The sequence below is a fragment of the Cetorhinus maximus genome, chromosome 14, assembly GCF_964194155.1.
Source record: "Cetorhinus maximus chromosome 14, sCetMax3.hap1.1, whole genome shotgun sequence".
Taxonomy (NCBI): Eukaryota; Metazoa; Chordata; class Chondrichthyes; order Lamniformes; family Cetorhinidae; genus Cetorhinus; species Cetorhinus maximus.
Window position 1 is genome coordinate 72,613,892 of NC_135892.1, and position 17,524 is coordinate 72,631,415.

At 43.6% G+C, this 17,524-nt stretch overlaps 1 protein-coding gene across 1 annotated transcript in view; it reads right to left on the reverse strand.

The window, feature by feature from the left end:
• Positions 1 to 17,524, reverse strand: part of ush2a (Usher syndrome 2A (autosomal recessive, mild)) — a 1,183,552-nt gene that overhangs the window by 997,982 nt on the left and 168,046 nt on the right. Inside the window, exon 10 of the mRNA XM_078556364.1 lies at positions 2,195 to 2,390. Coding sequence (XP_078412490.1) covers positions 2,195 to 2,390 — 196 coding nt within the window. The remainder of the gene's footprint in view (positions 1 to 2,194; positions 2,391 to 17,524) is intronic.

Consider the following 17,524-nt stretch of genomic DNA (forward strand, 5'->3'; position numbering starts at 1 on the left):
TTAGCTGCTTCAAATTTGCCACATAGCATGTAATTGTCTCACCCAGGGCTCTATTTCATGAATTAAACCTGACCCTCTGCATCATGACTGAGGGCTTTGGATGAAAATGACCCTTCACGGAGTCCACCAATTCATCGAAATTTGTCGAATCTGGGGCACTGGGTGCCGTTAAACTTCGAGCCAAGCTGTAGGTTTTACCCCCACAAGTATTCAAGAGGATCGCTTGCCTCTTCTCTTCCCCCATAATCTCATTTGCTTGAAAAAAGAACGTGAGGCATTCTATGTATTGAGACCAATCATCTGTGGCAGGTTCAAAAGGATAAATTCTCCCAAGTTGTGGCATTTTGAGAGGTGATAACTTCTTCAATTCTAACTGAGCTTGCTACTTATAATCACTGGGTGAGATACAGTGCCGCTTTCTTTTCAACTTGATTTCTTCTGTTCAATCCTGTTTTATCTTTGTCGCCAGTTTGTTGTAGGGTGGCCAAGTTGTACTATTAGTGATAGAGTTGATCTGCAGACACTTCTTGGGCAGAAACTTTATGTTTATTTACAATGTACTCAGCAACAACTACACATGTGCTTTCAACTCCAACTCTATCTCTACACTGACTGCTGAGGTAGCCCGTGTTACTCTCCTATTGGTTACTACAGATCATATGATTGTGTCTAACAAGTATTATTCTTAAAGGTACATTACACACTAAATAAAACCACAATTACTACATATAGGTAGAAAATGAAAATAGAAAATAACTAAAGTGACCAACTGGAAAAGTGGACAAAAACAAATTGAATGGATTCAACATGAGAAATAAAACTGACAAACTGATTTGACTATCACAACATAAACAATGGAAATGAAAGGTTTTATTATAAAGGTATTGGTCAAAATTTTCAATTTCAGCCAGACTGTAAAAACAAAGCAATATTGGATCACCTGCCTGTTATACATTGCACCCAACTTTCCTTTTCATTGAAGTCATGGAAAGGGAAATCAAGTAGGGTTTACAATGAGTAGCCTGTTTTTAAGCCTCTGCTGAATTTGCAAGTTCCAATGGTTCTCAAACCTATTTCTCGTTAGACCAATTAGATGAGGCAAAACACCTATCCACCTAGCAGTCCTATTCCACCCACTATTGTTTTCCACTGCAAAAAAACCCATCACAATTAATGGGAAGAGTGGTGTTGTTTTTGATGAGGCACCAATGAGGCAAAGTCTTGTTCCAAGCTAAAGAGCTTAATTCAGTCTCATGTTGGGCTCCATGTTCAGCTAGTTCCTGTTCTTTGTTTTCAGCTCCACAAGTTTGAAAATCCGATCTCATGGTTATATGTTGTAATAGTAATATAAGTCTGGCTCATGGTGACTGATTCCGTGCATGTGGGAGTTGGTCTGGTCTTGTGACGTCACTCAAGTGGTGGAGATGAGGGTTCTGACATGTTCTCTTGCATGGCCTCGATTGTGGCATTGCACATCAGTGACTTGCATTTTGGACTAGCACATGACCATTGGAGGATCCTCATGGGCCACACTTTGAGAACCATGGGTATAAATCATATTCTCACTAGTAATCCTGAAACAGTACTTTGCAGTTCACTTTTAAATTAATTTATGTTTGCACATGTTGCAAGCCATTTACTAATCAAGTAGCCAGGTTGATAATCCATAACAATGCCACACATGATTAGCAAGTTCTTCATAAGTGAATTCATTATTGTGGGTTCTTTCCCTAAAAGAAGAGATTGGAAATGAAATCATGCCTCTGCCTATACCTCCCTCTGAAAACAAGAATAAGATCAGGAGTTCATCATGCAAAAAAACATGGGCATATGAACCCATATACTGGTACAAAATTGAACAGCATAGTGGCAGGTCAATACACTGCACCACTAAATTCACAAACTGTATTCATCTTTAAGAAACTGGTCAGAGAACTACTATATTTGGTGATGACAGCGTGATAATCTCACGTAGTGAGCCATGACTGCCGCCACAGAAATAGAATTGTTCTAATACACTATCCTAACAATTATTCCTTTTTTAAAATATATATTAAAGCATATTACTGAAATAGTACTGAGGGGTCTTGAACTCCATCTGATCTTCAGCATATTTAGTGGCCAATGCACCATGATCATGTTGTATACCTACTTTGATAAACACAAAAATTTACTGCAAAATAAGCACACTTACCAGCAGTGTTATGTTGGCAGTCATCGCAAATTCCACCACCACCTTGAAAGTAGTCATGAGGGAATGGATCAATGGAAGTGTCATAGTGGCAACTGATGGCATGTTCATAGCACTGGCAAGCTTTACAGTGATAAGCATGAATCTGATCACCCTGATGGAAAGGCTTGTCATTGAAGAGTGGCTGGCAGCGCTCACACTAAAAAAGTTATTCAAAACATTAGAAAATAAAGGAGCAGCATACAGATGCTTGTACATATTTCTAATAGTTAAAAATTTTATTTTTATGCATTTGAAGGTAAGATTTGTAGTGTTGCAATTTCTAATGTTCATATGGCAACCACACACCCTTAAAATAATAAACTCTCAGTGTACAGAAAAAATAATTTCCGCACAAGAAATATCAAGTATCAGGAAATGATTCACATATATTTTTGCAATCAAAGTTGAACAGGCAACAAACACAAGATACATATTTTTGCATACACATGGGGTAGATCTTGACTTCGTGTGCGATAGTGTAGAATGGGTGATAATGAGTCACCAGCCTGCTTTACATTACTCTTGATTACTGTTTCCACTGAATTCAAGATCTACCATAGAGAGTTTGTAATTCCAATTGAAATCTCCTCCCACAAAAGCTGTGAATGTTTCTTCAATTGGGATCAACAGTTTTACTTTACATAAAGGATCAAGGAATTATGGATCAAAGATGGGTAAATGTGACTGAGGTACAAATCAGCAATGATCTAATTGAAAGGTGGGACAGGCTCAAGGGGCTGTCTGGTCTACTCCTATTCCTATGATTCAGGTCCAAAGCTTACTGGCAAGCGATCAATGTTTCCTTATGCCTCTGGAGGAAAAGGCTCCACACAAGAGGAGCCAAAAACAGCTTGCAGAGGAGGACAAACCACTTTGCAAGGAGCCTCCAATTTTAAAAAGAGGACCATATAACTGCAGCGTGGAAATTTGAATGAGGAGGTGCATAGTGGTGAAGTAGAATGCTTCACCCGGGGCTTTTATTTCCCTATGATCATAATAATGAACCCAATGAACATGCAAATCTTGACATTACATGGGAGATGAAATTTTGTAAATTGCAGAATGCTACTTGAAAATTGTTAACAGGAATGGTTTTCCCTCTGTTCCTCCTTATGTATTACCAGATATGGCAGAGCAAGCAGAAGCCAGAACTTGCTCTGAGCTTGAGTCAGCAACTCATCTGACACACTGTCACAATTTCAACATTTGGCAAGTAGAGGTCCACCTATCTCCATCCAGGGGAAATGCTTTTGCATATGATCCATTGTTGCATCCATTGGATGAAGTGTCTAACAGCTTCTGTTATGGAGGAATACGTACCCCATATGTGTGGGGTGCTGCTTCATGGACCTGAACGCATGTCAACAGCCTTGGAACGGATGGCAGTTCCAAAACCATCTGCTGCATCACCCCTCATGGAATTGGATTTGTTGTCAGTATCAAGTTCTCATATGAATACTTAAGCTGTTTTAATAGAGGCCTTTGGACTCCTCAACACACAAAAGAGCTTCCCCAAACCAGGAATGAAATTGTACACGCTTATTAGATATTAGAGAGTATGCTTGCTGTAGAGGAATGGTAAAACAAGTGGGATGGAAGGATCTGTATTGCCTAAATTAATGATAAACAGAATCAGGTTTTCTCTTGATTTCTTGAATCAGGTTTCTACAGATGATTCTAATAGATGAAGTCAAACTTCCTTGAGGCTTTAGGGAGCCTTACTTTCCTTCACCAGAATGTGCTGCTTCTCCTCTCAGGTTATTTCATGTTCCAGTTGGAAGCCTTGGCAATAGGTCCGGGGGACAAACTTATTTGAGTTGAAACTGAACCCAAATGAGCACTGTGCAGGCTGGATGTGCCTCCACTGGGAGGCCAGCCCAAAATTGGGCCTCAGGATTCATTTTGATAAGTTTGATGAGTTTCCACAGGCAGCTCACTTATTCAAGCAAACAAATTTCGGGCCATTTGCCTCACTGGCAGCAGCCTTCAACTAAGTGTCGGGAAAGAGAAGAGGAAAGCAGGAGGAAAACCAATTGAAGCCACAGGAGTTTTCATGTAAAGTAATCTTAGATTTTTGGTAACAACCATTTGCTAGGATGACAACCTGAGAGAAGTATGCTCAATGCCAACTCGCTCAGGGCAGCCCAATTAGCGGTCCTAAAATAGGCATTAGTCCCCCGTAAGAAAGCTAACATCTAGTTTAAGTGGCCACTATGATTGACTGAAAATTGAGACAGATTCTCGGGGAGGTGGGACCTTTCCAGGCCAAATGGGTTGCACCTCAACGTGGCTGGGACCAATGATCTTGTGGGGCAGTTTGCCGGTTCTACTGAGGTAGATTTAAACTAATTTGGTAGCTGGGTGGGAACCAGGGTGTAACATTAGAAAGGAAAAATAAGGTGCATGAAGAACTGGGAGAGACAGATAGCATGACAGCAAGAAATAGTAAAGCATTAAGTGGGATCAGAGTGAGAGGGAATGCAGTTAGGTCTAAATTAGACATGGGGAAATATGATGTTGTGGCAATAACAGAGGCATGGCTCAAAAAAGGGTACTGAATATTCCAGGCTGCACGGTGTGCAGGAAATTAGGGAATGAAAGAAAGGATGAGGGGTGGCGGTATTGATTAAGGAGACTATTAGACTAATTCCTGTTTTAAATTGAACTGTTTTAAGTCATTCTGCTTAAATGTTACAAATATAATGAGGCTGGTTTGCACTTAGAGCTGGGGTTCCTGTTTTAGTGTCATTTCTCATTGGGCCGACATAGCTTTGCATGATCCAATCAACGCATTTTGGAGCTGCCTCTCCCGCTCATTGTCTCTCCTGCTCGCCAATCCTTTAGTTCCCAAACCAACCTGATTGCCATCTCTTCCACTTACCGTCTCTCCCACTCACTGATCCCCCCACTTCCTAGCCATCCCACTCTCCAACTTTCCCGCTCACCACCTCTCTCACTCCCTGAACTTCTCGCTTTCTGGCCCTCCTGCTCTCCGACCCTCCTGCTCCCCCGGCCCTGCTGCTTCCTGACCCTCCTGTCTTCCAACCCTCCTGCTTCCTGACCCTCCCGCTCCCTGAACCTCTGACCCTATGACCCTCCGGCTCCATGACCCTCCCATTCCCTGACCTTCCCACTCCCCGACACTCCTGCTCCTCGACTCTCTTGTTCCCTGACCCACCCGTTCTATGAACTTCCAGCTCCCCAACACTCCTGCTCCCCAACCTTTCCAATCCTCACCTCTTCCACTCGTCACTTCCCTCTCCTGCTCCCTCTTGCTTGCTGCTTCCCTCTCCTAAATCCTCGCTATGAGTGGGGGCTTGGAAGAAGGCCGAGAGGCAGGGAAGCAAGAGAGAGAGAGAGGTGCCAAGCGGGAGGAGCAGCAAGCGTGAGGGTTGGGAGCAGAACGGGCAGAACGGGTTTTAACCAGGGGTGAGAGAGGCCCACATCATCACCCAGTCCGACAGGTTTCCCTGTGCAAGCTAGCTAGTGGCAGGAAAGGGGGGATACTTCCTTAATGGGCCCTCTGCAAGGTGTTACCCCCTCCAGGTTCCCATCCCCCAATGGCCTCTCAAACTCTGGTGACCCCACACTCTCACCCACCCACCCCCTGCACCCCCAAACACTTACTAAGTCCTGATCGATCGCTGAACACTTCCTTAAGCCCCAAGTGCAGTACCAGCAGTGGCACTGCTCCTGGTAGCACAGCCAGTACTGGAGAGCTGCTGGCCACTGGTTGGCCAGCAGCTCTGAAGCAGGGATTCCTGTTCCTGAGGGGTGAAGATCCCACCTTAACTCACTTATGGGCCAACCGCCTATTTAATTGATGCACGGCAGCCATCTGAGTGCCTGTAAGCTCCCCCTGACTTTTTAGCCGGAGGTAGGGACTACAAAGCCACGTAAAGTCCAGCCTATACAGTACAAAAGCAAGGAAGTTACGGTGAAATTTTATAAAACACTAGTTTGGTCTCAACTAGAGTACTGTATCCAATTCTGGGCACTGCACTTTAGGAAGAATGTGAAGGCATTGTAGAGGGTTCAGAACAGATTTACAAGAATGGTTCCAGGGATGAGTGACTTCAGCTACATGGATAGATTGAGGAAGCTGGAGCTGTTCTCCTTAAAGAGAAGGTTGAGAGGAGATTTGACAGAGGTGTTCAAAATCATGAGGGGTCTGGACAGAGTGGACAGAATTTAATTCTTACAGTATGATCCCAATGGTGGACACAGAAGTGTGCCAAATGTCCACTTGCAGTGGAAACAGCTGGCCGACCATGATTATGCGGCATACAGACAATAAAGTATGCAGAGATACAGCTTTCAGCTAATTATGTGGCAGAGAAGGAAAGGAATTTGTTGCACTCACCATTAGCTGATGGGGTCGGAGGCCCAGGTACCATTTTAAATGGTGCCTGGACAATCACTCAGTGCCTACAGCATCATTGGTGTGGTAGCGGCTGTAAGAGATCCCAGAAGCATCACCTCGACCTCAGCCTTCCACTGCAGACAAATGTCTCAAAGCATACATGTGGCCCTACAGTTCAGTGATGCCTCCCTGCAGGTTCTCCTCCAGGCTGCCGGGAACAGTGGAAGATGCTTTTCCCACCAACAGCATCAGGAGAGCCTCCTGTCTGGCCAAAGAAGCCTGGACAGAGATTGCAGTGGGGGTTAGCAGCTGTGGGGTCCACAGGCAGACCTGGGTGCAATACAGGAAAAGGGGCCATGACCTACTCGGCACTGCCAAGGTGAGTAGAATGGTGGAAGCACATAAATATGATTCTCATGAGGGCAATAAGTAATGTGTTGCAGCAAGTGGGGGTGAATGAAGTGTCAGGCACAGCAGCAGATGCATCAGCAGTTTTGAATGTAAGTGGGTAACACTTAACTGGCTCTACTGCCATTGTACTACAAGTGGCATGAGGGTGGGAGTGGGTAACTAGTGAGGCACCATGATCAGTCAGAGGAACACTTGCTGATTAGGGGGCTTGGTGCCCTAAGACTCATTCTCCCCTGTTGTCTGCAGGAAAAAAAAATTCACATAATGCCAGAAAATGAGTAAGTAAGTGTGGTGTGTCTGACATAAGGGTTCTCATACCTGTAGACGAGGTGGCAGTGAACTGGTTGGAGAACAGGGCGGGTAGACAATCAAAAATGGTGAGGCAGGAGTACAGAGAGAAGAGAGTGAGGAGCTTGGTGTTGACCACTGGGCAGAAAGGGATTAGGTATGTATTATGAATCATTATGTATGCTTGGCTGACAGCCCAGACAGCTATTTTAAACATAGAACACCTGCTCCCCAGAGGAAACATTGTTTGATTGATAGCTCAAGCTCTCTGATCTCTGATCTCAATTTCACAATGTTTGTGGCTTGTAGTTTTTGAAGCTTCAAAGGGCCTAGGTGATCGACACTTTTATTAGCTTGTACTTGAGATATTTTTTCAAACATAGGAAAAAGTTCTCAACGAATGATTTATTTTCAAGTTTTCTTTTACACATATCACTTTACAATATAGGGTTCATTGGTTCTAAAATGTATACAGTGGGTCCATGGGCATGGAAGCAACATAGCTTGGTATTGGTGTGGGTGAAAGGGCAGATAAGAGTAGTACAAGAGAGACTTGTACTAGCAGTTATAGTTCCTCTCCCAACAGGTTACACAATTTCCTTACAACTCCCCTGCTAAGCTAAAGCCTCTGCAAGCATTGTTCCCCAGTTAAAATGTCTGAAAGTCCTGTGGGCATGATAAACAGGAGTAGCTGGGTACCTTCTTGTTGGTGACCTGCTTCTCTGGTGCTGTTTAACCTCGCATGCATCCAGTAGAGCTTCCCTGCTCTCCCTCCTTTTACATACACATGATACCTGTGTATATAAATCCAAAAGGGACCCCCATCATAAAAACCTGTCAAATGGTTTTGTAATACCCACTGATACTATAAAATAATATCCCAAATACAGCTAACTGCAGGGACTGGGTAAATACTGCACTGCAATTTTAACTTCAAAGTCACTGGACCTTTTTAATCCCTTCAAATCCAGTATCAAGTTGCACAAAATGCTAATATGAATTCAGCAGCACCTGTTTTTGTGAGTGCAGCCTGGAGACAACCCGTGACCATTGTAAAGCCAGGAAATCAGGCTGTGGATTACGTTGATGTCATAAAATTGGCAAAATAATTTAATTTATATGACAGCATCTGTTTCTTGTGCCGCCAATTCTTGCAAATCCATGACTATTATGGGCCTCTGCGCAAATTTCTGGTCTGTTGCACCTTTGCTACAGGCACTTCGGAGACATGAGAATCAGGAAAATCAACCGTGCAAGGTCAGAAGTTCAGTCAGCACAACTGTGGGAAAAATTGCCGTGTCAAAATGTGCAGGACTCTCAAGCAGCTGGTTGCTTTCCGTAGGCGAAGTTATGTAATGGTTTGCCTTGGTACAAAACTGTTTGTATCAGTACAATTTGCATCCTCCGAACTTCAGTTGAGAATCTAAAAGTACAGCTCCAAGAAATCCAAAGATGGAAAATTCAGTGGGAAAATTACAAAAGCAAATAAAATTAAAACATGGTACAAAAACATACAGTTAAAACCACCAATCCAAAATCATCTGAGGAGATCGGAGAGGAATTTTCCAGATTACATTTACCAGTTACGGGGTTTTATCTGGAGGTTTTTTTTGCCTCTTTTGGGAGATTACATGCCTGCAGAGTTGCAAGGGAAGTGTTTAGCTATGATGCTCGGGGTGGGGCATGAGTATGGGGCAAGGTTGACGGGTTAGCTGGTATCTTCCTACCTGTCAATTTTATAAGTGAAACTGCAACCACGGACTAAACTTTGCGCTTGTCAGGCGCGCTCGATCAGCAGGCCTGGGAGCGGTCGGGAAACAGATCCCCAGCCGCGATCGGCCAACCATGATTTCATGCGAATTAACAGCCAGCCAGCGTGAAATGCGCGTTAAAAAGTTCAGTGCTGCCAGGGTGAGGGCGGGAAGACGGCGGGCGACAACGTCACCATGGATGCAGGTGAGCGCTTCCACTGAGCTCCCTGAGGGCTGACAGCTGCCTCAGGGAGCTGCAGACCTCCAAATAATAAAAGAAAGAACAACAATGCTGCAAAAATGTCCATGCAGCACAATCAAGCACCTGAAAGCATACCTCATAAAAATGCTGTCCCCAGATATTTCTTTCTATTTTATATCCTAACGGAGATTTCATCCCACCCTTGGATGAGGTTTCATCAAAAATGTAAAGGTTGCCTGGCTGATTGGCCCGCCCGCCAACCGTAAGGTTGGATGGGCCACGAAAAATCGCTTCCAATTACGCCGTTAATGGGCTTAATTGCCCGCTTAATTCTTGCTGTGAGCTGTTCCGAATGCCGCCCACGCCCGCTGAGCGAAATATCACAGGGGTGTGTATTCACATAGGGTCATTCGCCCGATGTCATCTCGTGCGACTTTACGCCCATGCAGGTTAGGCGCATGCCCACCCGCGGAACATAAAATTCTGCCTCACAAATACCCAAATCACCTTTAAGATCTGTCAAAATCCAAACAACGAACACATCCAAAAACCAGACTTTTTGAACCTCACTGACCTTTAACACAGGGAGTCCCTGACCCGAGCCAACATGAACCTCGTCAACCACACCCGACCTTTAACACAGGAGATCCCTGACCCGGGCCTACATGAACTTTGTCGACAGCACCTGACCTTTAGCATGGCAAGTTCCTGGTCTGAGCCGACATGACCTGAGCCAACACAAATCTCCATGACCGTACCCAGACCCTTAGTCTAGTTGTTTGTATGCACTCAATGCGAACCTCGCTGACCGCACCCGGCCTTTAGTGTGGGAAGTGTATTTGTTTTCCTGCGTTTTTGTGGTGAACATGTCAAAAAGGTCATCAGATACCCTTATGGCTAACAATGAGAAAAGAAAGCATAATTTGTTATCAACTGCTAAGAAAGTAGTTGTTGCAGAAACTTGAGCATGGTGCATCTGTGAGGGAACTGAGTGAGGAGTATGGGGTGGGTATCACCAGTATATGCAATTTAAAGAAGCAGAAAGGCAAATAGTTGAAATTATATATCGAAAGTAATTCACAGAAGTTAATGAATAATATGAAAATTTTGCATAGGCTGAAAAATGATGTTATGATGGAGTGGTTTCGTCAGCGCAGGAGTGAAAGGTTTCCGCTGACTGGTCCATTGATCATGCAGTAAGTCAAGATCTACCACGAAGAATTGAGGCTTGAAGGTGCATGTAAATACATGACAGGTTGGTTGCAGAAATTTAAGAAGCGTCATGGTAGCAAGTTTTTGAAAGTTGTGGTGATAAAGCATCTGCAGACTATGACGCCGCTGAAAAATCTATTGGTGAGTTTGCTATGCTAATTTCAGATGAAAACCTTTCACCTGAACAAATTTACAATGCTGATGAAACGAGTCTGTCCCTCGGAAAACACTAGCAATGGTTGGGAGAGTACACTAACTAGTGTTAAGGATGCTAAGGATAGGTTGACTGTCCTTGGCTGTGCCAATGCGGCTGGCAAACACAAATATAAATTGGCTGTAATTGGGGAGAGCAGGTGTCCCAGGTGCTTCAAGGGTATTCGGACATTACTTGTTCACTATTATGCCAATAAGAAAGCCTGGGTAACCAGAGACATGTTTTCTGATTCCGCTTTGTACCAGAGGCATGTGTGTTTTTCAGGTAGCTGGACTTAAAGAAAATCCAAGTTGCTGGACAATTGTTCAGCACATGCCCCTGTTGAACTGTTGGTGAAGAATAATGTTTTCACTGTTTACTGTCCACCCAGTGTAAGGTCATTAATCCAGCCGATGGACCAAAGCATTCTTTGGTCAATGAAATGTAAATATAAAGACTCCTTCTTAAATAGCATGCTTGGTGCCGTGATGAGAGGGCTTGAGGTGGAAGGCTTCCAAAAGGAGTTTACAGTTAAACACGCCAACCACCATCTGCTAATGCCTGGTGCCTTGTTGATGAAGACACCTTGACCAACAGCTGGCACAACCTTTGGTCCGCAATAATGTTCATTGAAGACAATAATATTGAGGAAGACTTTGAAGGTAAACCAGCTCCTTGAGTATGCAAAAGGTATATCAATGGAATGTGTGAATGTGCTGGAGGCCGAGGATATTGAGGAAGTGTTTAACATTGGTAACAATGGTCCGCCTTGCATTCTTTGACTGATGGGGAGATTGCAGAAATGATGTTATGTCAAGATCACCTTGATAAAAACTGCGATGATAAGGACAACATAGTGAATGTGGCGGAGAGTGTGCCCATAGACAATATTATTATGATATGTGATGGGTTGATAGATGCACTCGAACAACGTGCACTTATAAGCAAGCAAGAAATAATGTCAATCGAAAAAATAAAAGTCAAAATATGATAGAAAAACCAATGTTGATGAAGCAAATGAAGCTGGATGAACTATTAAAGAATGCCTCCCAGCAGAGTACATCAGAAATCTGAACCCTCTTCTACAAGCAGAATCAGAGATGGCGCCACAGGTGGGGAGTTATTATGGGTATTACAGGATCACTCACCTTTGTGAAGAGCAGTTGGAAAGGCGGACCTGCGGGAGATACACGGAGTGGGGAGAGAATAAATACAGCCCAGGGACCACAGCTGACCTCACTCACCTTCGGGAAGAGTAGTCAGAGAGGCAGACCTGCAGGAGATACGTGGAGCAGGAAGAGAATAAATACAACCCAGGGAGTCCGGCCTATCTCACTCACCTTTGGGAAAGGCAGTCGGAGAGGCGGACCTGTCAGCTGCTCGGAACCAGCCCGCACTGAGTTCAAAAGGAGAGTGAAAAAAAAATTGTGACATCACAGGAAGGAAGCAATTTGATTTGTTGGAGAAGAAGCTAGCTGTTTGGTGAGTGGCTGGTGAGTATCTAGTAAGTGTTTAAGGTTTATTCTATTCATAAGGTTTAGAATAAAGTAGGAACTGTGCATTTTGGTAAGGTTTATTAATTAGGGCCAACTAAAATAATTTTCTACTTGGATAAAACAGCGAGAGGCTGAGAGATGAAACAGTGAGAGTTCAGGAGATAAAGCAGCGAGAGTTCAGGAGATAAAGCAGCGAGAGTTCGGCAGTTAAAACAGCGAGTGTTCGGGAGATAAAACAGCGAGTGTTTGGGAGATAAAATAATGAGAGTTCAGGAAATAAGACAGCGGGAATTTTGGAGATAAAACAGTGGGAGTTTGGGAGATAAAACAGCGAGAGTTCGAGAGAAAAAACAGCGGGAATTCGGGAGATAAAACAGCACGAGTGGAGAGACAGTCGGGAGATTGAAAACAGAAACATAACTTTATAAACAAGAGCATGGAATGTAAGAATTTATAGGCACAGGAGAGGGAGCTGATTTGTGAGTAAGGGCAAAGAATTTCTACTTTCTACTAATCACTAGCTTATAGTTAATTGTACAAGAGTAAAGTTAAAGTAAGTAAAAGTAACTAAAGTTTAAGTAAAAAAGTGAGTTAAAGTTAAAGGTTAAGGCATGGCTGGACAGCTCAGCCAAGCGGAATGCCCATCCTGTGGTATGTGGGAAGTAGTGGACACTTCTTGTGACCCAGACAAACCCATGTACAGTAAGTGTCACCAGCTGCACAAGCTTGAGCTCGCATTTCAGAGCTTGAGCAGCAGCTGGAGTCACTGATGTGCATCCATGAGGTAGAGAACTATGTGGATAGCATATTCAGAGAGGTGGTCAGACTGCAAGTTAGGAGCAAGCAGGCAGATAGGGAATGGGTGACAGCCAGGCAGTCTAAGAGAAACAGGCAGGTAGTACAGGAGTCCCCAAAGGTCCTGCTCACTAACCTATTTTCCATTCTGGATACCAGTGAGGGCGATGGATCCTTGGAGGAGTGCAGCAAGAGCCAAGCCCATGGCATCACGGTTTGCCCAGCTGTACGGTGGGGGGTGCGAGGGAAGGAAGCAGAGCTGAAGGGCAGTACTGACAGGGGATTCTTTTGTTAGGGCAGCAGACAGTGTTTCTGTGGCCGTCAACATGACTCCAGGATGGTTTGTTGCTTCCCTGGTGCTAAGGTCAAGGATGTCATAGAACGGCTGCAGGACATTCTTGAGGGGAAACACAAACACCCAGAGGTACTGGTCCATATTGGCACTAACAACATAGGTAGGAAGGGTGTGGTCCTGCAATTGGAATTTAGGGAGCTAGATGGAAAATTAACAAGCAGGGCCTCTAAAGTAGTAACCTCCAGATTACTCCCAGTACCACATGCAAGTGAGGACAGAAATAAGAAGATAAGCCAGATGAATGCATGGCTGGAAAGATGGTGCAGGAGGGAGGGCTGTAGATTCCTGGGTTACTCGGACTGGGTCTGGGAGAGATGGCACCTATACAAGCCGGACGGGTTGCACCTAAACAGAGCTGGGACTGAATTCCTTGCAGGGCATTTTGCCAGTGCTGTTGGGGAGGGTTTAAACTAACTCAGCAGGGAGTTAGTAAGGAAGTAATACCAGGGTACACGGAATGCTGGGCGCGGCAGATAGCACTAAAATAGAGAATAGTAAGTTAATAGATGGAGTCAGAGTGAGGGAGCAAGTAATGAAGTCTAAATCAGGGTTTCACAGCATGTATGTGAATGCACGGAGTATAGTTAATAAAATTGGGGAGTTACAGGCACAGATTGCCTTGTGGGATTATGACGTTGTGATGATAACGGAGACCTGGCTTAAGGAAGGGCAGATCTGGGTAATAAATATTCCTGGTTACAAGGTGATTATAAAAGATAGGAAATGGAAAAAAAGGAGGAGGGATGGCGTTTTAAGTTAAGGAGAGCATTGCACCACTGGAGAAAGAGGGTGTGTCAAAGGATTCAAGGACAGGATCGATTTGGCTAGGGCTAAGGAATAAGAAGGGTGCAATTACATTGCTCAGTATTATATATAGAGCATCAGCTAGTGGGAAGGGTATAGAGGAATAAATCTGCAAGGAAATTACAGAGAGGTGTAAACACCATAGAGTACTTATAATGGGGGACTTTAATTACCCATATGTAGACTGGGATAGTGGTAGTATGAAGGACAGTGAGGGACAAGCATTCCTAGATTGCGTTCAGCAGAATTTCCTACAAGAAAGGAGGCACTGCTGGACCTGGTTCTTGGGAATGAGGTGGGCCAAGTGACACTGGGGGAACATTTAGGGGGCTGTGATCATTATATCATAACGTTTGGGATGACGGTGAAAAATGACTAGTCAATCCAGAGTGAGAATAATCAACTGGCAGAGAACAGAACTCAATGGGGCAAGAACAGAGCTGGGCCAGATAGACTGGAATCAAAGGCTGGCAGGAAAAACAGTAGCTGAACAATGGGCTACCTTCAAAGAGGAGAAGGTTTGGGCACAGTCAAGGTATGTTCCCTCAAAAGGAAAGTGTAGAACATACAAATCCAGAGCTATCTAGATGACAAAGGAGATAGAAATTAAATTAAAGAAGAAAAAGTGTGTTTATGACAGGTGTCAGGTAGCAAATACAATTGAAAACCAAGCTGAATACAGAAGGTTTAGAAGGGATGTGAAAAAGCAAATATGAGAAGCATAGAGGGATTATGAAAAAAGACTGGCAGCTAACATAAAAGGAAATCCCAAAGTATTTTATAAGCATATCAATAGTAAAAGGGTGGTAAAAGGAGGAGCAGGGCCGATTAGGGACCAGAAAGGGGAATTACAAGAAGGAAGAGGCATGGCTGAGGTGTTAAATGAATACTTTGTACCTGCCTTTACCTATGAGGCAGATGCTGTCCAGGCCATGGTGACAGAGGCGGAAACTCAGTCACTAGAAGGTTTTAAATTGATAAGGAGAAATTATTGGATAAGCTGTCGGTACTTAAATTTGATAAGGCACTGGGAGCAGGTGAGATGCATCCAAGAATATTGAAGGAAGTGAGAAGGGAAGTGATGGAAATTGCAGAGGCACTGGCAATAATCTTTCAATGTTCCCTGGGTTCAGGGGAGGTGCCAGAGGACTGGAGAATTGCAAACATTACACCCTTGATAAAAAAAGGTTGTGAAGATCTGCCCTGCAATTACAGACCAGTCAGTTTAACTTCGGTGGTGGGGAAACTTCTAGAAACAATTATTCAGGATAGTCGTATGGAAAAAAGTGGATTGATTTGGAAGAGTCGGCATGGATTTGTTAAAGGAAAATCATGTCTAACTAACTTACTGGATTTTTTTGAAGAGATAACAGAGATGGTTGATGAGGGCAAAGCTTTTGATGTGGTGTATATGGACTTCCAAAAAGTGTTCGATACAGCGCCACAGAACAGACTGGTGAGGAAAGTTATAGATCATGGAATAAAAGGGACAGTAGCAACATGGATACAAAATTGGCTGAGGGATAGGAAACAGAGCAATGGTTAATGCGTATTTTTTGGGCTGGAAGAAGGCTTGTAGTGGATTTTCCCAGGGCTCGGTATTGGGACCCTTGCTTCCTCCTGATATATATAAATGAGAGTCTGCAGGGTCAATTTCAAAGTTTATGGATGACACAAAACTTGGGAGAATTGTAAACTGTGAGGAGGACAGTGTAAAACTCCAAAAGGACATTGACACATTGGTGGAGTGGGCAGATAGGTGGCAGATGAAGTTCAATGTGGAGAAGTGTGAGGTGATACACTTTGGTACAAAAAACATGGAGAGACAGTATAAAATAAAGGATACTGTTCTGAAGGGTCTGCAGAAGCAGAGAGACCTGGATGTATATGTACATAAGTCATTAAAGTGGCAGGACAGGTAGACAGCTATTTCTAAAGCATACAGTATTCTAGGCTTCCTTATTAGGGCATAGTGTACAAGAGCAGGGAGATTATGATGAACTTATATAAGACACTGGTTAGGCCTCAGCTAGAGTATTGTGTATAGTTCTGGGCACCACACTATAGGAAGGATGTGAGCGCATTGGATAGAGTGCAGAAGAGGTTTATGAGAATGATTCCAGAGATGAGACACTTCAGTTATGAGGAAAGATTGGAGAAGTTGGGACTGTTTTTCTTGGAGAGGAGAAGGCTAAGAGGAGACTTGATAGAAGTTTTCAAAATCATGAGGGGTCTGGACAGAGTCTATAGGGAGGAAGTATTCCCGCTCATAAAAGGATCGAGAACCAGAGGGCACAGTTTTAAAGTGTTTTGCAAAATAAGCTAATGCGAGGTGAGAAAAAACTTTTGCACACAGTGAGTAGTTAGGGTTTGGGATGCACTGCCTGGAAGTGTGGTGGAGGCAGGTTCAATTGAGGTATTCAGGAGGGCATTGGATGATTATTTAAATTGAAAAATGTGCAGGGTTACGGAGAAAAGGCAGGAGGTTGGCACTAAGTTAAAAATGATCAGAGAGCCGATGCAGATACGATGGGCCAAATGGCCTCCTTCTGTCACAATTCTGTGATTCTGTGAGGTACCCTGTATTTATTTTTCAGTGAAACATCTTACTTTTCTAGCCCATTTCATTTACTTTAGATGATAGCTAGCCTATATGCGGTATCTAAAAACCAAAGTTATCTGAAATTCGAAATGCAATCAGCCATGAGGATTTTGGATAATGGATATACGACCTGTACTGTCCATTTAAATGGACTCAGTGAACACACAGCGCATTTATGGTGGGCGACTTAAGCCTTGAAATGATTTAAATTCATTTAAATAATGTTGGAGCTCTGAGTATGGCACATTTCATGCAAGGGAAATTCTCTTGGTCAGAAAATTTTGATTTGAGCATATCAGATGCAAAACAAAGTTAAGATCTTATTGATAGCCACTCGTCTGAGCCATCTCAGGTCCACCACAAATGCAGAGTGAAAATCTACCCTTTCTCTCATAATCATTAGATCAGAATCATAAAATGGTTACAGCACAGAAGGCGGCCATTCATCCTGTCATGCTGATCTGGCTCTCTGAAGGAGCAATTCACCTACTGCCAATCCCCTACTGTCTCTCCCAGCCTTGCACATTCTTCTGTTTCATGTAATAGTTCAATTCCCTCTTGAATGCCTTGATTGTACCTGCCTCCACCACACTCTCAATGGATCCTAACCACTTGCTGCGTGAAAAAGCTTTTCCTCATGTCACCATTGCTTCTTTTGCCAATTACCTTAAATGTGTGAGCTCTGGTTCTTGATCTTTCCACCAATGGCAAGATCCTCCCTGTCTATTCTGTCCACGCCCCTCATGATTTTGAATATCTTTATCAAATATCCTCTCAACCTCCTTTTCTCCAAGGAGAACTGTCTTCACATCATTCCTA